At 49.4% G+C, this 20,878-nt stretch overlaps 1 protein-coding gene across 2 annotated transcripts in view; it reads right to left on the bottom strand.

The window, feature by feature from the left end:
* Nucleotides 1-20,878, bottom strand: part of atrn (attractin) — a 136,209-nt gene that overhangs the window by 51,168 nt on the left and 64,163 nt on the right. For both annotated transcript variants that reach the window (XM_061246648.1, XM_061246649.1), the window contains exons 8-17: nucleotides 20,600-20,843; nucleotides 12,371-12,554; nucleotides 11,357-11,511; nucleotides 8,561-8,645; nucleotides 4,425-4,645; nucleotides 3,845-3,966; nucleotides 2,389-2,527; nucleotides 1,851-2,032; nucleotides 490-709; nucleotides 211-396 (exon numbers count right to left, since the gene is read on the bottom strand). In XM_061246648.1, coding sequence (XP_061102632.1) covers nucleotides 211-396; nucleotides 490-709; nucleotides 1,851-2,032; nucleotides 2,389-2,527; nucleotides 3,845-3,966; nucleotides 4,425-4,645; nucleotides 8,561-8,645; nucleotides 11,357-11,511; nucleotides 12,371-12,554; nucleotides 20,600-20,843 — 1,738 coding nt within the window. The remainder of the gene's footprint in view (nucleotides 1-210; nucleotides 397-489; nucleotides 710-1,850; nucleotides 2,033-2,388; nucleotides 2,528-3,844; nucleotides 3,967-4,424; nucleotides 4,646-8,560; nucleotides 8,646-11,356; nucleotides 11,512-12,370; nucleotides 12,555-20,599; nucleotides 20,844-20,878) is intronic.

Here is a 20,878-nt window from a genome sequence, read left to right on the forward strand (position 1 = left end):
CTCACTCACTCACTCACTCACTCACTCACTCACTCACTCACTCACTCACTCACTCACTCACTCACTCACTCACTCACTCACTCACTCACTCACTCACTCACTCAGACACACACACTCACACACACACACACACACACACACACACACACACACACACACACACACACACACATCCACACATCCACACATCCACACCCTCCCGGGCCTTACGTGGGCAGCTGTTCATGGTGTACCACTCCATACATTGTCCGAAGGGGAAGGAGGCCACGTAGGCGTTGGAGTCGACACACTGCCTCATGTTGCTGCACCACATGCACTCTGAGCTGCTGCTGGTGCACTCGCTGCACGACCCCCGCAGAGCGCAGGGCGTCCGGCACTGCTTCGCACTGTGGTTGGCTGGAGCAGGGACACATGCGGGGGTCAGGGGTCAGAGGTCATGTGTAAGGGGTCTGAGGTGGAGTGTAAGGGTTCAGGGGTCAGGCGGCTCACCTGGGCGCTCACACAGGCTGCCGTTGACGGAGTTGACGCAGGTGGCGGCTCGGAGGCCACTGGAGGCCGGCTCGGCCAGGTAGCTGCAGAACCCTGCGTCACTGGGCTCCCCCGGCAACCACTGCAGGGAGGAGTTAGTGAAGGGAGACATGTCCTCCCAACACCAGTACGAGATGTTGATCTTCCTCAGGCCCACCCACGGGGTCACTGTGGCCTTATACTGAGATACAGAGAGGAGAGAGTTACACACTTGCACACGGGCACACACACCATGGAGTCTCTGTGGCCTTATACTGAGAGGAGAGTTACGCACACACACACACACACACACACACACACACACCATGGAGTCTCTGTGGCCTTATACTGAGATACAGAGAGGAGAGAGTTACACAGACGCACGCATGCACACCACTCAACTGTCTGTTCCTCTGAACAGTATTATTTTGCTTTAATCAGCCCTGCATCTCATTTGAGAAATAAAAACACCACTAAATAAGAGTGTAACTAAACTTAACTCAGACAACATTACCCTTACAGGATTTCTGCAGGCGAGTTTAGATGCCATGCCAACCAAATTAGCTCCTCTTCCTGTTCCTGCGAGCGATTCGCCCGACATGCATATTTAAACAGGCGCGTCTACCGACAGCTTTCAGTATTTGGCAGAGCCTCGCCATTCAGACTAATATTAATTAAAAACGAGACACGCTGGAGAATAATGAGCAGAGGAAGTGAGAGCCGTGTCTGTGGGCTGAAAGACGATCGCTGCAGCCCATCCTGCAGGTGAAAAACAGGCCTCTCCTGCTTTACAATACCAGGACTGTGATGATGGAAATAAACATGGCTTCAGGCTGGAAGCCTACCACAAGGCCCCTGCTGTTTATTCAGATACATGGAATTCATTTTAACTGCCAGAGTTTAAAAATGTTCAACAGTTTGACCAAGCAAATGAAACGACCATTTACCTGCAGGCAAATTTGTGTCCCCAGTAGGGATCGCAAGGACACAAGGATAAACGCAAGAGCAAGAAGACACACGCATACCCACAATTACCACTCTTTCTCTTTGGCTCTCTTTCTCTACCTCTCTCTTTCAGTCTCTCTCCCTTTCTAATGTGCACATACAAACACACACACCAGACACACAGACAGACAGACAGCAGACACCACACTCACACTCACACACTCGCACACTCGCACACTCGCACACTCGCACACTCGCACACTCGCACACTCGCACACTCGCACACTCGCACACTCACACACTCGCACACTCGCACACTCACACACTCACACACTCACACACTCACACACTCACACACTCACACACTCACACACACACACACACACAGCTCCTCTCACCAGCACGGTCATGATTTGCAGCTCCTTCAGGACGAACTCCACCTTCTTCTGCGTGGTGAGGGAGGCCAGCACGGCGTTGTGACTGCGGCAGGTCAGCTTGGCGTTGTCGTACGAATCCTTCGCCGTGATGAACTTCAGACACGAGTTCCCCACCAAGTGCCAGCTCTCGCCGCAGATGTTCTCTATGGGGGGGTCATGTTGTTATATACTCAGGTCTGTTATAATATCCAGAGTCAAGGAACAACAGTGTAAGTAAAATGTCATTTATGAAGACAGATAAAAGTATGATGGACATCATCTGTTATTGTCAGGGGTCAGCCTCGTGGCAACAGTTTCAAGGAAAGTATTACCGAAAGGCCTTCCTCTGACTCTGCCCCATACGAACGGAGCTGTAGTTCGTGTGAGAAGCAGCTAACAGGATAAGCGTGGTATCTACATTGTCCCGCATCGACAGTGAGAGTCATGCACATGAACAGTCCACATGAGTGTGGGAATGTCCCATGTTGTTTTAAAATGGCGGCAGAGCGGGAGAGCTCACCGGGCAGGGCGATGCACTCCTGGTTGCGCGGTTCCCACTGGCAGTTCTGGTCCATGGCACAGCTCTTGCAGCTGGTCTTCTTGTTGCACACGTACTCGGGGTTGTCCTTGGGACAGGTCTCATACTCTGCTATGGGGCCCTGAAGCACAAACATTTAACATATGACTACTAACACACAAAGTGCTCCTAAAACAAAGCTTAACATTTATAATATGCAAACGCTTGTTCACCCTTTCAGTCCCAAGCCCAATATAAAGTGGCTCCACACAAATCCCAAGGGGTTTTGGCTTTGAGAAAGTTGAGAAATTTAGTAGGGGCTCAAAACGATAGCATAGCAGTCATTTATATTGGTTGAGAAGGTAAAAGGTTGAGAGGCACTCATGATATTGAAATGGTTAAAACACACCTTAACATTGACGATATATTTAACATATAACGACATAAAGACAAAGTTTTTCATGAAAGCACACCTTAAAGCTTAAGCACAACTGTTAAAAAGCAGAGGCTCACTGAAACAGCGCATGCGTTTTCCTGAAACCCGCTAGAGGCCGCCTCCGAACGGCTTTGTGCCCGTCCTTTGTTCCGGAACTTTCTTTGCTAACGAAGCCCCGGGGCAGGGCAGACCTCTGAGCAAATCAGGTGCCTCAAACTCGGTCAAGGACAACCCCCCCCCCCCCCCCATCCACACTGACGAATCAGGCAGTTCCTAAACCCCCCCATGCCGCCCCCACATCGTCTAATCCTGCCTGCCTCATACGCAGAGGTAACCAAACCCAAACATTAATATTCCAGACCAGCTCACCGATACCGCAGCAGTGAGGAGAAAGAGGCCTCACCACGATGAAGGCTCCATTTTGTGCGGTCCTCGTGGTGGGTGCCCAGTCTAACTGCACATCAAACCTCTCCTCAGAGGCCAATACCGGGCTTGCTCATCATTTAATTTGCTTGTTTCTAGCTGCTGACAGACTATCGGAGCTAAAAGCGTAGCCTTTAAACACGTTTGGTCATACATAATAAATACAGAGCTAGGCAGCATTTCTCCAACTACGCATCAATTACACAGCAGTTTCTGTGTTTTACCCCACAGAACTGAAACTATTTGAACAACTTGCTTTAAAACCATTTTCAGATGCGGGTAGGATCTGGCATGTAAAGGGTTTATGTGGCGGCAGGATAGCCTAGTTTGAGCCCCCAGTCGGCATATAGGAATGCTGACCTGCATCTGGAGAGATTAAGTTGTAATAACCCTGCTGTTGGGCTCTTGAGCAAGGCCCTTACCCAAAAAACTGCTCCAGGGGATTTACACCTGTTCTCTATCTCTCTCCCCTCTTACAACTGTTCTCTCTGGCGTTTCACCCAGGGCATCCTTACGAAAGAGAACACACTCTCAATGGATCTCCCTGGTTGAATAAAGGATTAACCCCTGTATTTAACTTTATTTAAAAGCGTTGGTTACCGTGACGGCCGTGCAGTTGCTGCTCATGGACACACACTGGTCCGCGCACCACTGGCAGCCGTTGGTGTTGGCGGTGCAGCTGTAGCAGTCTGTGTACTGGTCACACTTCTCCTTATCGGCGTCTGCAGGGACAGAAAACGCCCTTTCCATCACTCGGTAAAATGGTAAACGGACAGCATTTATAGAACACTTTTTTTCCAAAGCACAGTTAATATAATTCAATATAGCACAGTAATACAATCTCATTCACCCATTCTCACACACTCACACTCCGATGGTGAAAGGCAGTTTCCCAAGCAGCAAAGCAAGATTCTCTGGATCTACATGCTCTTTGGGGGTGAGGGTGTGGGTAGGGGTACCTACATCCTCTTTGGGGGCAGGGGTATCTACATGCTTTAAGGGGGTTTAGGGGTACCTACATGCTCTTCAGGGGCAGGGGTACCTACATGCTTTAAGGGGGCAGGGGTATCTACATGCTTTGGGGGGTAGCTGTACCTACATGCTCTTCAGGGGCAGGGGTACCTACATGCTTTGGGGGTTTAGGGGAACCTACATGCTTTGGGGGTTTAGGGGTACCTACATGCTTTGGGGGGGCAGGCCGCAAGCGTGAGCTGCCCCAGGTGGGCTGAGGCCTGGTCCCAGGACAGGCAGGCTCCCAGGCTGCTGTTCCAGACGCAGCGGATCCCCGGGCCAGCCGAGCTGCAGGACTCCGCGCTGGAGAAGGCCCGACAGCTGGCCGGGGTCAGCATCAGAACATCGCTCAGCAGCACGCTGTTAAAGCCCCCGAACACATACATCACACTGCGGGGGAGAGAGAGAGAGGGGGAGGGAGAGAGGGAGAGAGAGGGGGGGGGGGACAGAGGGAGAGAGAGGGGGGGACAGAGGGAGAGAGAGGGGGGGGGAGAGAGAGAGAGAAAGGGGGGGAGAGAGAGCAAGAGATAGGTGTCACTGCTGCATCATTAGCACACATTCCCTCGTCTCTGACAAGAGGGTGTGCTCGTCACCTCTGCCCCCCCCGCCTCTCACACATGATGTAATCAGACCCAGCGAGGCCTGCTGAGAACAGAAGGGGGGGGGGGATGCGCATCAAAGGTCACAACCCTGTCGAATCTCCCTCGCGCTAGGGCTCTGACATACACCCCTCTGATCAAAAACCGCAGATTACACCCCCGCTGACTTCAAGCCGCCGCCTTCCAGGCCAAAACCACAGGGGTCGCACCTCTCCGCCCACCCCCTTGATTCCCCGACGGCGACTTAAGCGCTTCCGGTCGATGTCCGCTTGCGCTGATCGGCGTAGATTAAAGACCAGGAGGACCATAAGATGTAAGTGGAGGAGGAGAATCAGACTGTGCTCACACTGCAGTCAGGGAGAGGTGGAGACAGAGCTACACCTCCTCACAAGCTGGAGTAATTACTAGGACAGAAGGGAAAAGTTCGCAAAAATATGCCCTGAATTTGCAAAGCTCCCCTATTTAATTAGGAGAACACAAAAAATGCATCAGAATAGCAGCAAATTACGTGACAGCTTGCCATAAACAGAGGGACAACCAGTGAGTCTATTTGGGTAGGCCTATACATGCATGTCTGTTAATTGTATGTGCACAACTACTGTATGTTCATGTGTTCAATGGTGTATGTTGCATGTTCCTTTTGTGTTTTGTCAACATAAGATCTTGTCATGCAAATAAAGCATTTTGAATTGGAATTTGAACCCGGGAACAGAATCAGAAGGACACAGGCTGTGAGGTCACCGTCACTGCCACACTCCAAAAACAAGGCACTTTTTCACAGAAGCCTTTCCCAAAACAAGCCATTTTATAACCGCTCTTAAACTCCGAATGACAACGCCATGTTATGAGCGAGACTGAAAGCTGAAAGCTACATGCGCTTTAAAAAATACCTTAGACAGAAAACATTTTAGACAGAGAAAAAGTAAAATGATCTTTGGAAGGTCATGTAATGTGGAAAACTATTCCACCAGACTCTATCATGAAGCTGTGTTTGAATGCCTCCCTGCAAAGATTTTGAAGTATTTTCTGAAATGTCAGCGCGGACCCACTCACCGCAGGGTGAATTCGGGATAAATGTGGTACATGTTCCCTTTCAAACAGGAGTGTCGTGCATGCAAACCACTTTCTGTTTCCCACGGCGACACAGTACAAAAACTCTGCAGTATCTAAGGCTTTTACACAGGAGAGCGTATGTACAGTGTCAGTGCTTTCTTATTTCGCACCAGCTGAACACTGATTGTCCAACATCGACTGCGGACGAAAAATAGCTTAAGCTAAATCTGGTACAATACATCAAATGGCAACTCATGTTTAATACGGTCCCTTACAAATAAATGTATGATCGTTGCCACCAGAAATGATCAGATTTGATGGGCGGTGAATTTTAGTATATTCTAGAACAATGGACGATTTGCTATCATTGTTGTGCCCACCGCTGAGACGTAAATTGTATTGAATTTTGAACCCATTTTAATTACCTTCAGCAAAGTTTTATACTATTATACTTTCGTATACTTTTTCAGAGCGACAGCATGGAAAATCCAGTCGTGATATCCATCGTCTGATTGTACATAAACTATAAACTATACCACTGTCAGGACAGCAGAATCCCTCCCCCTATTTCGACGCAGACTCAAAACACACCTCTTCAAACTCTACCTTAGTCCTCCCTCCTGATTTACCCCGCCCCCCCCTTCTGATACCCCTATCCCTGTCTAAACCCCCCCCCCCCAAAAAAAAAAAAAAAAAATTGCACTTATGATGACGACTAGATGTCTAGAACAGCAGTCCAGGTGTATTTTCCTAGTTCTGGATGTGATGCTTTGACTTGTGGTAGAACCTATGCACTTGTAAATCGCTTTGGATTAAAAGCGTCTGCCAAATGACTAAAATGTAAATGTAAATGTAAACTGGCCTTTACCCAGTGGCTGTTCCCCTGGCCAACGGCGTTAGCGTGCTGTTCCCCTGGCCCACGGCGTTAGCGTGCTGTTCCCCTGGCCCACGGCGTTAGCGTGCTGTACCCCTGGCCCACGGCGTTAGCGTGCTGTACCCCTGACCCACGGCTTTAGTGTGCCGTTCCACTGGCCCACGGCGTTAGCGTGCTGTTCCCCTGGCCCACAGCGTTAGCGTGCTGTTCCCCTGGCCCACGGCGTTAGCGTGCTGTTCCCCTGGCCCACGGCGTTAGCGTGCTGTTCCCCTGGCCCACGGCGTTAGCGTGCTGTTCCCCTGGCCCACGGCGTTAGCGTGCTGTTCCCCTGGCCCACGGCGTTAGCGTGCTGTTCCCCTGGCCCACGGCGTTAGCGTGCTGTACCCCTGGCCCACGGCTTTAGCGTGCTGTTCCCCTGGCCCACGGCGTTAGCGTGCTGTTCCCCTGGCCCACGGCGTTAGCGTGCTGTTCCCCTGGCCCACGGCGTTAGCGTGCTGTTCCCCTGGCCCACGGCGTTAGCGTGCTGTTCCCCTGGCCCACGGCGTTAGCGTGCTGTTCCCCTGGCCCACGGCGTTAGCGTGCTGTTCCCCTGGCCCACGGCGTTAGCGTGCTGTACCCCTGGCCCACGGCGTTAGCGTGCTGTACCCCTGACCCACGGCGTTAGCGTGCTGTTCCCCTGGCCCACGCCGTTAGCGTGCTGTTCCCCTGGCCCACGGCGTTAGCGTGCTGTTCCCCTGGCCCACGGCGTTAGCGTGCTGTTCCCCTGGCCCACGGCGTTAGCGTGCTGTTCCCCTGGCCCACGGCGTTAGCGTGCTGTTCCCCTGGCCCACGGCGTTAGCGTGCTGTACCCCTGGCCCACGGCGTTAGCGTGCTGTACCCCTGACCCACGGCTTTAGTGTGCTGTTCCCCTGGCCCACGGCGTTAGCGAGCTGTTCCCCTGGCCCACGGCGTTAGCGTGCTGTTCCCCTGGCCCACGGCGTTAGCGTGCTGTTCCCCTGGCCCACGGCGTTAGCGTGCTGTTCCCCTGGCCCACGGCGTTAGCGTGCTGTTCCCCTGGCCCACGGCGTTAGCGTGCTGTTCCCCTGGCCCACGGCGTTAGCGTGCTGTTCCCCTGGCCCACGGCGTTTGCGTGCTGTTCCCCTGGCCCACGGCGTTAGCGTGCTGTTCCCCTGACCCACGGCGTTAGCGTGCTGTTCCCCTGGCCCACAGCGTTAGCGTGCTGTTCCCCTGGCCCATGGCGTTAGCGTGCTGTTCCCCTGGCCCATGGCGTTAGCGTGCTGTACCCCTGGCCCACGGCGTTAGCGTGCTGTTCCCCTGGCCCACAGCGTTAGCGTGTTGTTCCCCTGGCCCATGGCGTTAGCGTGCTGTTCCCCTGGCCCACGGCGTTAGCGTGCTGTTCCCCTGGCCCATGGCGTTAGCGTGCTGTTCCCCTGGCCCATGGCGTTAGCGTGCTGTACCCCTGGCCCACGGCGTTAGCGTGCTGTACCCCTGGCCCACGGCGTTAGCGTGCTGTTCCCCTGGCCAACGGCGTTAGCGTGCTGTTCCCCTGGCCCACGGCGTTAGCGTGCTGTTCCCCTGGCCCACGGCTTTAGCGTGCTGTTCCCCTGGCCCACGGCGTTAGCGTGCTGTTCCCCTGGCCCACGGCGTTAGCGTGCTGTACCCCTGGCCCACGGCTTTAGCGTGCTGTTCCCCTGGCCCACGGTGTTAGCGTGCTGTTCCCCTGGCCCACGGCGTTAGCGTGCTGTACCCCTGGCCCACGGCGTTAGCGTGCAGCGGTACCTGTCGCTGTAGACGGCCGAGTGCCCGAAGCGGTTGACGTCATGGTGGAGGTCCGGTCTGGGCAGCACCGACCACTCATCACAGGCTGGACAGAAAGAGGGCGAAAGGTCAGAGGTCAGAGGTTGCGACGCTAGCTACACAAACCCGGATAAACAGTTGTTACCAACAGGTCATTCTTGCCAAGGTACACAGGTATGACAGCACATCAACACAAGTGTGGCACTGAACAACCATTAGTACATCCACCATTTCCGACCCAACAAAAGCATCAAATCTTCCACCTCAGCTGATGTGTTGTTAGCGTTCTGGCACAAAATGGCAGCCGTGCATCACCCAGGTGGATGCTACGCATTGGAGGCGAATTTATCCATCATCACTGTAAAGCCCTTAGAGTGTGAAAAAAGCCCTATAAATGCTCGGAATTATAAAGCATTCTTCCTCTTCTATTTAATATTATCACGATTATTATTATCCAGGTTCTCCATCACTGATGTTTCTCCCACTGTTGTGCAATGTGATTGCAGCTCCTATGATGCACACTAAGTGCCTGACCATGTCTGCCTGGTAAAACACTGTGAATCACAATAATAAGAATAATATTACAGAAGACGGATGGTAAGCAACATCGAGCCTGGAGGTGGGAGGATTTCAGTCAGCTCAATTCTTACACCTCCAAGTTCTGCTCCCTGAACGCTGTTTCACGTCGAAACGGCATTCTTCACGTTTAAAAATGCCTTTTCCTGAGCGAGCAGCACCTGCTTTCCGTGTTGTTGCTCGCACCTTTAAACGAAATTTAAAGGCGCCCGGGGTAGGATAATTTGTGCTCAGTGCTTAGTGGGGGGGAAGCCCAATTAGGCGAAAGCTTAACGAGGCGGACCGATTTCAGCAAACCCAGCTGGCTACACTTACTAGAGAAGGGATAAAATAAAGTTTTGTGTAGTAGTTTTTTGTTGAGTACATATTTTGTAGGAGCTCTCACTGGGTTACATCACGTCAGGTGGTTTGGGGTTCGCAGCTCAAGGGCAGGTTTCCGCGGCGGTAACGATAGCGATCAAAGCGCAACAGAGGAGGAGAGAATACCCGGTAATGAAATGGCTAAACAAACGAACCGTTAACCCGGCCGGCGGCACCACCGCTGGCTCAGAGAGCTCGCGTCTCCAGGCCTCTGAAGGTGATAATCAGGTGTTTTTGGTATGACTGGATAGAGGGAGATGAGAACGGAACGCGATGAGAGAATGTTCCGGGTAGAACGAATCAAACGTGCTTTAAGTCAACTTGAAGGTTTTGGCACCTGTCAGAAGCTGGGGCCGCAAGATGGCTGCAGCCATATATATCTAAAGGCTCTGTTCTTTTATAGTTCGCTTCTCTTCTACAGTTAAAGGGAAAATGGACTCCTGGGGACTTTATCCTTACCATATACACCACTTTAATAGACAGACCAGTCTCCACAGTCTCTAGAGTTTGCAGAGAATGGTGCAAAAAACTAAAAACATCCAGTGAGCAGCAGTTTTGCAGTGTTCTTAATGACGGAGGTCAGAGAGAGAGAATGGCCAGACTGGTCAAAGCTGACACGAAGGTGACAGTAACGCCAATAACCACGAAGCACAGTGGTATGCAGAAGAGCATCTCTGAGCACACAATGCATCAGTCCTCTTCAGTGGATCGGCCACAGCAGCAGAAGACCATTAGTCTAAAAAGTCTAATAAATACCTAATAAAGTGCTCACTGAGTGTAATTCAAAAGCTGAAAAAACAATCAACAGGTCCAGAGGATAATTTATGCCTAGAATGCTAATAGTCCTGGACATAGTAATGATGATATAAAATAAATACAGGGAGAGTTTGGGACAGAGTTCTCGCAAGCGAGCACAGCTGGAACAGGAGAGGAGCGGCGATTTAATCTTTTTCTGATCTCCATTATCCGATTATGTAGGATAATCCAATATCGCTAGTCCGCTGATGCTGTATAAAAAGATTACAGCTACCTGCAGCCTACAGACCTCTTCATATTCATATTATTGGTATATCTATATTAATTGCTGTCTATATTACACGCAGGCTAGATAACAGGGTTTCGAAAGCTTTCTTTAATATGGCCGTTGGTGGTAAGGTGAGTTACTCTGGTGAGAGGGGCGCTGAAATGTTTGTGTATTCCACTGTTCCTCTTTCTCCCGGCTGCTCACTCTGGCTGGCAGAGCTGCAGTGAGTCTCTCTCTCTCCCCTGACTGCGCCACAGAGCCAACCGATCTGTGTGTGTATGCTGCCCTCTGCAGAACACCACAGGCTAAATCCCGATCTGTACAGAGCACTGAGGCTACGGAGAGGGAAGGATCTGTATGCATGTGTGGGGAAAGGTGAGTGATGTCTGGGATTGGGAAGTGGGTGGCTGGTGTGTAAAAATATTTTAATACAAACATTTCTTCAAAGAACTGAAATGAGAAGTACAGAACAATGTCCCGAAAAGGACACATGGTTTTTAGGGCTCGGAATTGAATGAAGAGGGAAATGCCACTGGTTTGGAGATAATGCTGGACCCCCTACAGTACATTCACAGACCCCCCTGTTGGGAACCAGCTACTAAAACTACAATTCAAAGTTAACTCCTTTATCCAGCAGAGCCTGAGGCACAGAGCAGCTGCCCAATTGGCTGCGTGACAGAGGGTAATGCACTGTGGATGACCGGTGCGCGCCAGGGCATGTAACTTCCTGTAACCGATTCCGAAAATAATTGTTACATTATTAGCGGGGTTCCTGATGAGGTTTCTTCCCGTTGGGGAGTTTTTGTGGCGGGGCTCACCCAGGTCGTAGGCCATGAAGTCGGAGGAGAAGCACTTGGCTCCGTGGCTCATGGACGTGTCGTTGTGTGTGTTCCCCCCGAACACCAGCATGGAGCCGCTCACCATCACCGCCGTGTGCAGGTAACGGAAAAACCCGCTGTCCTTCAGGATGGTCCTACAGAGAGAGACACACACATAAACATACACATACACACACACATACACACATACACTCACACACCATTGTCCTTCAGGATGGTCCTACAGAGAGAGACACACACATAAACATACACATACACACACACACACACACACACACACACACACACACACACATATACACACATACACTCACACACCACTGTCCTTCAGGATGGTTCTACAGAGAGAGAGACACACACAGGAACATACACATACACACACATATATATATATACACACACACACACACACACACACACACACACATATATATATATATATATATACACACATACACTCACACACCACTGTCCTTCAGGATGGTCCTACAGAGAGACACCTACGTGTGTGTGTGTGTGTCTGTGTGCGTCTGTGTGCGTCTGTGTGCGTCTGTGTGCGTCTGTGTGCGTGTGTGTGCGTGTGTGTGCGTGTGTGTGCGTGTGTGTGCGTGTGTGTGCGTGTGTGTGCGCGCGTGAGCAATCCAATATTCCGAGCCGAAGAAACTGAAACCGTGCCAGATCACTTTCAGACCGGCTCAATATCCTGGCTGAGCAGTAAACTCCGTACTTTATCGAGATAAGCCCAATCATTACATTAATGTTCTAACTCACAGCAGCAACATACACTCGCCCACAACTTCAGAATGAAACCCTAAACTCTGTACTTGATCTAGATAAGCCAAATCATTACATTAATCCCAATCCCAATTCACGTTCTCACTCACTGTAGTAACTGTGAGCTGCAGCAAAGTGTTTTTGTATCACAGCGGCAGTCGACAGCGACACATCACACGGAAATTTCCCAGCATGCTCTGCTGCCCGTGACTCACTCACCACATGCTGGTGTCCACCTGGTACTTGTAGAGGTCGTCGGCGAGGCCGTACTTGTTGGCGCTGAAGGCCTTGTAGCCGCCGTGAATGTAGATGGCGCGTGTTTTGGGGTCGTAGACGCTGCTGTGCCCGTACCCCCCCTGTACCAGGGCGCCGTTGGTCTTCAGGATGCGCCAGGTGTTTGTAGCTGCAGGAAATAATTTGATAATAAGCTGAGGCTTTCATCCAAAGCGACTTACAGTTGATTAGACTATGAGGGGACCAATCCCCCCCCTGGAGCAATGCGGGGTTAAGGTCCTTGCTCAAGAGCCCAACAGCTGCACTGATGTTATTGTGGCTGCAAAGGAGCTTGAACCACCAACCTTCCACGTCCCAGTCAAGCACCATAGCCACTAGGCTATAGGCTATGGCACCTTTTACCTAGGCCATTTACCAAGCTTGTCTGGTGTATTGGAATCTATGAAGTACTCAAAAAGTGCAGAGCCTGCCTTCTGGTCCTCTTTGTTGGCTCGATTGCAACAGGCAAGGGCAATCAAGAACAGAAAAGTATTTCCATCCAAAACAATTATGTGCTTGACCCAGGTCATTTAAAAGGGTGTTTTTTGCCATTTAATGAGTGGTTGGTGTGTGTGTGCACGTGTGTATTATGAGTACACGTGTGCGTGCGCAGTGAGTGCAGTGTGTGTGTTTGTGTATGCGTGTCTGTGTGCAGGGTGTGTGTGTATGTGCATGTGCGTATGCAGTGAGTCCGGTGTGTGTGTGTATGTGTGTGTATGTGTGTCTGAGTGCGGTGTGCGGGGTGTGGGTGTGTGCGTGTGTGTGAGTGTGTGTGAGTGTGTGTGAGTGTGTGTTTGTGTTTGCGCATCTGTGCGCAGGGTGAGGGTATGTGTATGTGTGTGTGTGTGTGGGTGTGTGTGTGTGTGAGTGTGCGTGTGTGTGAGTGTGTGAGTGTGTGAGTGTGTGTGTTTGTATATGCGTGTCTGTGTGCAGGGTGTGGATGCGTGCAGGCGTGCGTGCGTGTGTTTGTGCATGCACGTGTCTGCAGTGTGTGTGTGTGTTTGTGTGTATACATGTGTATACAGGGAGTGCGGCGTGTGTGTTTGTGTATGCGATGTGTGTCTGTGTGCAGGGTATGGGTGTGTGTCTAAGATTAACACACAGGCGCTCTGTCCAAGGCTATGACTCTGTATTTGTAAGGCCACAGAGCAGAGCTCAGGCAGAAATACGTTTGCATTCTAATCTCCCTAATAAAACACATTAAATAATGATGGCTTGTTCTTCTCCGTATGGAGGGGAAGGTCAGTTAACTTTGTGAATTATTCCTGGAGGAATGGGGAAGGAGCCCAGGGTAAATCATTTCCTAACGGCAAACAGAGGAGGCCAGAGAGGGTTCATGAGCTGTGAAACAGTTTGGAGCATGAAGAGCCTTCAAAATGTGGCCTTAAAGACCTGAAATATAATAAATAATGGAAATAATGTTATTTAAGTGACGCTTTTATCCAAAGCGTCTTACAGTTCATGAGACTAAGAAGGGACCAAACCCCCCCTAAAGAAATGATTAAGGGCCTTGATCACCGGGACTTGAACCACCAACCTTCCGGGTCCCAGTCATGTACTTTAGCCACTAGGCTACAAACTGCTCCAATCTGAGTCCTCTCCTCAGGGAAACTCAGCCAATCGCAATACTCCAGAGGGCAGTTTATTTGCCCTCTGGCTTGATGCAGCATCGATTTCCCTGCCATCACCAGCACCACCATCTCGGTTTTCATTTTTAACCAGAGAAGCGGCCATTCGAGGCGTTAAAAATGTAGTGAACAGGGCCAGACACCTCCGCGAGACAGCAGCCTTTAAATTATTTACACATAAATCCATCCGCTCTCGCCCAGGCACAACCAAAGGTTGTTTCTATTTTTTTTTTTTGTTCTTTTCGAGGACAACAGAACTGAGGCCGCCCTGATATCCTCCAGACTAAAGGGAAAACTGAAAAACAAAGTGTTGCAACACTGACCATACATGGAACACTTGCCATTAAATATTAACTCAAGTGAGGTATGTGGGTGTGTGCGGGTGTGTCGGTATGGGTGTGTATTTGTGTGTGTTTAAACATCAAAGTGGTGGGCCAGTTCCACACACACAAACCCACTCAGCTTGCAGATGTTCTACAAACACCATAAAAGTCCCAGAGATCCCTACAGAGGCTGTGGTGAGTGGCCGCTAGATGGCGCTGTGAGCCCAAAAATCTCACAAACCAACTCACAAACCGAATCTGGCCTGGCGATAAAAACTGGAGGTCGCAACGCGTTGTTAGAGTGTTTATAACGCATTCTTATGGTGTTTATAATGCATTTTATTCGACTGCCACACAAGCATTAGAAAGTAGCGCTCATGACCACATTTATAGCTAATGTGTGAATGCCAAAAATATGTTAAATGATTTCACGATAGCTAAATTATTCGTTTTTATTATATTCATTTACATAAAATGTATTATTATTATAAATTCAAACAATATTTATAAATGGTGGAATGTTGAGCTGATGAAGACATTGATGGTTATTTTTATTGTTATAATTGGCAGCACAGCATGTCGTCTCAGAGAGCAGGAGACCAGTGAAAATGAATAATCGATCTCGCGCTCCCTCTCTTCTCTTTCTCCAGCACACTGTAATTCATTATCTTCAGCATCCAATAACATCCCCTCCAGCAGAGGCATTAGCTTCTGCCCAAACCCACACTGAAGCCAGTGCTGCCACTTCAGAGCTAGCTGGATAACTGCGCTGACTGAATCCCAGAACCCTCCCACACCAGCTTTCACTCAGTAATCCTGCTTTGTGAAATACCCCCAGTGATTTTTCACTATGATTTATTGGTTAATGTAATTTATTTCGATTAAAACACCATTCTTAAAAGCAGGTGATACAAATCAAAGATCAAAAGGATATAAAACAGACAGCTAGTACTACACGTTAATTACAAAGCTGGTTCTCAAGTAAAAATAGAAACCAATACCCAGTCCCCATCAAACCATTACATTAATGGCATTTGGCAGACGCTCTTATCCAGAGCGACGTACAGTTGATCAGACTAAGCAGGAGACAATCCTCCCCTGGAGAAATGCAGGGTTAAGGGCCTTGCTCAAGAGTCCAACAGCTGTGTGGATCTCATTGTGGCTACACTGGAGATCGAACCACCGACCTTGTTGGTCCCAGTCATGTAGCTTAACCACCACGCTACAGGTCGCCCTGCACTCCCTAACCTGTTGTTAGAGGTGTACACACTGAGCGCTCTGCAGTATTGTGGTTACACTGTGGCTGGTTTGTAAAATCTGCACGTCGCGAGTTTATATCACACCAGGTGAATTCTAATGAAGGAGAGCGACCGAGAATCCCAAAACAGAATGCTGCAGTCAAACAATCGATCAAACGTTAAAACCATCTCATTACGCTTCACCGCAAACTCCAGCGAAGCAGGCCAGAAGCGACCGCGGCAGGGGTAAAAACACCCCAGGGAGGAAACGGGGGAGGAACCCCAGGGGGCAACAGACTCAGTGGGGGGAGGAGGGGGGCATCTTCCTCTGGCCGGCTCAAGGTGCTGTTTGTGATTGGTTAAAGAGCTCCAAGCACAAAACAGCATTCACTGCCATTTTGAGCTAAATTCAAAGCAGGACTGCCAGTATCAGGTGCCAACTCATTACATTACAGTTATTTAGCTGATGCTTTTTAGTTTTTATCCAAAGCGTTTGATTAGATTAAGCTGGAGACAATCCCCCCCTGAAGCAATGGGGGGTTAAGGGCCTTGCTCAAGGGCCCAACAGCTGCACTGATCTTATTGTGGCTACACTGGGGCCTGAACCACCAACCTCCCAGGTCTTAGTCAAGCACTTCCACTACTAGGCTATAGGCAACAGAACCTTAGCCACTAGGCTATAGGCTATAGCACCATAAGCACTAGGCTACAGGCTATAGCACCTTAGCCACTAGGCTATAGGACCTTAGCCACTAGCCACTAGGCTATAGGCAACAGAACCTTAGCCACTGGGCTACAGGCTATAGCACCATAAGCACTAGGCTACAGGTTATAGCACCTTAGCCACTAGGCTATAGGCTGTAGTACCTTAGCCACTAGCCACTAGGCTATAGGCTGTAGTACCTTAGCCACTAGACTATAGGCTGTAGCACCTTAGCCACTAGGTTATAGGCTGCACCAGCCTCCCCAACACCAGCCTGGAAGCAGAGGGCCTTGATAGCAGTTCCATGTGTCTGTAGATGTCCCTCACAGCTTGCCGTACGGTGGTGAATTGATCACTGGATTTAGTCATCCCCAGAGAGCCCTCGTTCACAGTCACAGCAGCCCCATTGGAGTCAAGCGCAGGGGGATAAATTAGCCGCTAATACCCAATGACGAAGTCATCAGTATGACTACCGCTATTAAAAACATATACATTATGTTCTATACTGTGCATGCTGGCCATTCCTTTTTTACGAAGTCATAACACAACATGACATAATGACGAGAACAGGCCATTCAGCCCAGCAAAGCTCGCCTTTTCCTACCTAATGCTTAGTTTACCTAAAAGCACAATTGTATCTTGCACCATATCAAGCCTGGTCTTGGATGTTCCAGAAAACTGAACCCAGCAAGAACAATTCTAAGAGGTCTCAGCTGGCTGGTTGAGAGCGTCTATGGTCTAACCCTAATGAGCGGTGGGCGTGGCTTCCCAGAGAAGCTCTTCTCCATGGATCGTTTCGAGGGGATTAAGTAGGCGGGGTCTGCGTGATCCTCATTACCACGGAGACTAATAATATCCCCAAACAGACAGATGGTCCGAGCATGTGTCAGAATGAAATCTGAACCGAGAGGGCCACATACACACACACGCGTGCGCGCGCACACACACGGACACGCACTGATCCTGGATTCCAGTGCCACCCCACACATATATACTCATAAATACATGCACATGCATGCACACACACGCATGCACAGAGCTACTGGTCTGAGATTCCACTGGCCCTGGAGTATGTCCTTAACTCCACAAACAGACACATGCACATGCATGCATGCGCACACACGCATGTGCACACTGACCGTAAATAAACATTTATTCATCTTGTTTACCACCTTGTTTATTTTAAATGTAAAAGTACAACACAACCATTAGGACAGTTAACTAGTTCCTCATGGTTTGGAGAGGACAATGATGTATTCATGAGTACAAGTGCCACACAGTTCAGAGCACACTGCGGCAGATGATGTCATACAGTCTGCCATTGTTTGTGGGCGCTGAGTGATGACATCACTGTGCAAATTACCAGGGGATGAGTTTCTCTAAACAATGCGGGGCAGATTAGATTAGATTAGAAAAGCAAAATGACACCGAGAGCGATTAGATACTGACAGGAAATCCATGAAGAGCACCTTTGCATAAATAGAGGGTTGTGTGAGGGTGGCTACTGTTTCCGCTCACACAGATTTCACACCAACGCAGATATTCTCAACTGCAATCATTTCCACTGATTTCATCAACACTGCGTCCCTGGGGTTGGGTTGGCCCGATCCGTTTGAAGCGCTGTTCCAGACAATGGTCTGTGTGTGTGCGTGCGTGCGTTCGCCTGTGTGTGTGTGTGTGTGTGTGCGTGCGTGTGTGTGTGCGTGCGTGCGTGCGCACATGCGTGCGTGCGTGAGTGCGTGCATGTGTGTGTGTGTGTGTGTGTGTGTCTGTGTGCGTGCGTTCGCCTGTGTGTGCATGTGTCTGCGTGTGTGTGTGTGTGTGTATATGTGTGACTGATTGTGTGTATGTTTGTGTGTGTCTGCATGTGAGTGCACGACTGATCGTGTGTCTGCATATGTGCGTGTGAGACTGCATATATATACTGTTTGTGTCTGTGTCTGTCTGTACTGTCTGTGTGTTATGTTGAGTAATTGAGTATAATCGACCAGAGTCCGTTTGTTTGGAAGGGAAACCTCCACTGTAGAAAAAACGTGAAGTAAAGACTTGCTTTATACTGCTCTCTCCTGGTCTATAATAGAGCATCTCGTGTCCTTGACTTTTTAACATTATTTACTCATACAAACAACTGAGATACACACCCATGGGCAATGCATTATGGGATTTCTGTCTCTCCTGCTCAGAAATGTCCTCTAAGGCAGCCTGGCTGAACCGGGATTTGAAAATCCTCAGGAGCTACAAGGATACACCCTTGAGCCGGATCCAAAGGAAAGCCGTCTTGCACAATTACCCTGACGCTCTCCGCGGACAGTTAAACGCGGTTTTCCGTTAATAGCGGGATCCAGCGGAATCTCTCCAGGAGGGAGGAGACCTAATAACTTGCGTTTTAAGCTATGAGATAGCAGCCGTGAAATTTTACTGCGCACCCCCCCCCAAGAAGTCAACAGAATTCATCCACACAGCAGCCATAAAGGTATTCAACAGCCCATGCCGCAAGAATCCCGGCCTAGTCTGAAGACGCCATAACCACTTGTTGCGATAGCTATGCTAATTTATCGCTCGTGTCATGAATAAATGCTTGATGAATGTCTGTTAAAAAAGCTAGCAGGAGTGGCGCTTTCAGATCGGAGACCTCTTGTAAAACGGATGAACGTTGGCTTGCTGTGCCCATCCATCTTGACCAAACTCCAGCGTATCGCTCTTCTTTAACGTTGCCACATGACAGATTTCCCCCGCCGGCAATAATAAAGTTTTATTTCCGTCTCTCAGTTTGTCCATTTGTCAAAAAATGTTTGTGTGTGGAAACCGACGCCACGCGATGGCGGCTGCCAGCCAGTAAAACAAAAAAGCGTCCTTTTCCACTCGATAATATCGACAGCGAGTGCGTTATCCTCTGACTGCCCTTGAAGGGGGTCCTGCCCCTCCAGCCACTCCTGTCACACACCAGACCTGGGTTCAAATAGTAATTGTTTTGGATTAAAATACTTTTCTGTGCTCTAGCGATCTTTCCTCGTGCATCTGAGCCTGCAAGGAGGAGCAGAAGGGCAGGGTTTACACTTTTGGGATCAGGTAATTTGTTGCAATACACCAGGCAAGCATAGTCAATTGCAGAAAAGTATTCAAATCCAAAAGAATATACTAAACACACACATATGCACACATAGACGCACGCGCGCGCACACACACACACACACACACACAGCTGCCCAGTGCTCTGTACTGCTATCCGTATCAGACAGTTAGGCCGACTGCTCTGCTCTAAGAGATGCACACACAGAAACAGAACGACATCTACAAACACAACGACAAAATGAATGAACTAAATTCACTCATCAAATTAATTAATCTCATTAAATCAAACTTGAATTAATTGCATCAAACAAGCCCGGGGCAAACTTGGAAGGAGAACAGTGAAGATAAGGTAGATAAAGGTAGGTTTGAAAAGACTAGAATGACTCATTAATTTCATTTCTTAAATTAATTCAAACAATCAATCAAAAATCAATTACGTTTATTTAATCAGATCATGTTACACCCAGGCACTGCGGAAATGAGAAATGAAAACTATAAACATAACGAGGCTGATCTCCTCCGATTACAGACGGTTGGTACTGGAAACGTTTCATCATTAAATGCGGCTGTCAATCTACATAGCCCCACAGTCCACTACACTCATGGGAAAAGCGGCCATTTTGTTCTCATCCGTTTACCGCTATGATTGGAATCGTCATTTTAATTTTAGAAGTGACAGACCATCCAGACTGCAGCAGTTTTTAACACCTATGTCACAGTTACCGCCATCATGACTACTGTACTTCCCATTGTGAGAGACAGATCACGGTTGCTGTGACTACAGCTGTTTTCAGCCTCTGAGGGGATTCATTTAGTGAAGAGCGCAAGCACCCAACAAAGTACATATCAAGGTCATTAGAAGAAGCTACACAACAATTCAGATGAGCTACAATTCACAAAGAAACAGTTTTACCACCATGAACATTAATTCCAGTGCACATGGCAAATAGTAAAGAATTAAAGAACAAGTAAAGAATTAGGACCAAGTACAGTACCTAGATAAACACAAATACAATATCTACAGTACCTAGACAAATACAAATCATCACCGAGGTTGTACTCCAGCCCCTTACTGATGTACCTGTAGAGGGGGAAACCCAAAACCCCAAACACCCCCATTCCTCACTCACCGAGGTGGTACTCCAGCCCCTTACTGATGCACCCGTATAGGGGGAAACCCAAAACCCCAAACACCCCCATTCCTCACTCACCGAGGTTGTACTCCTGCACCTTGCTGATGTACCCGTAGAGGGGGCAGTGCCCGAAGATGACCAGCATCACAGGTGCATCGTGGGCCAGGGGCACCACATGGGCTGAATGCCCCACCACAGCGTACTGCTCCTTGGCTCGGGGGCCCGCCAGCACCCAGGACTGGTTGTGCACGTGGAACACCCACAGCTGGCTGGTCACGTTCCCCGTAGAGTCGATCTTGCCCCCGTACATGTAGATCTTACCCTGGGGGGTTTATCATATGCAGGACTTTTAGAAAG

This window comes from Conger conger, chromosome 6 (genome assembly GCF_963514075.1).
Source record: "Conger conger chromosome 6, fConCon1.1, whole genome shotgun sequence".
NCBI classification, from domain to species: domain Eukaryota; kingdom Metazoa; phylum Chordata; class Actinopteri; order Anguilliformes; family Congridae; genus Conger; species Conger conger.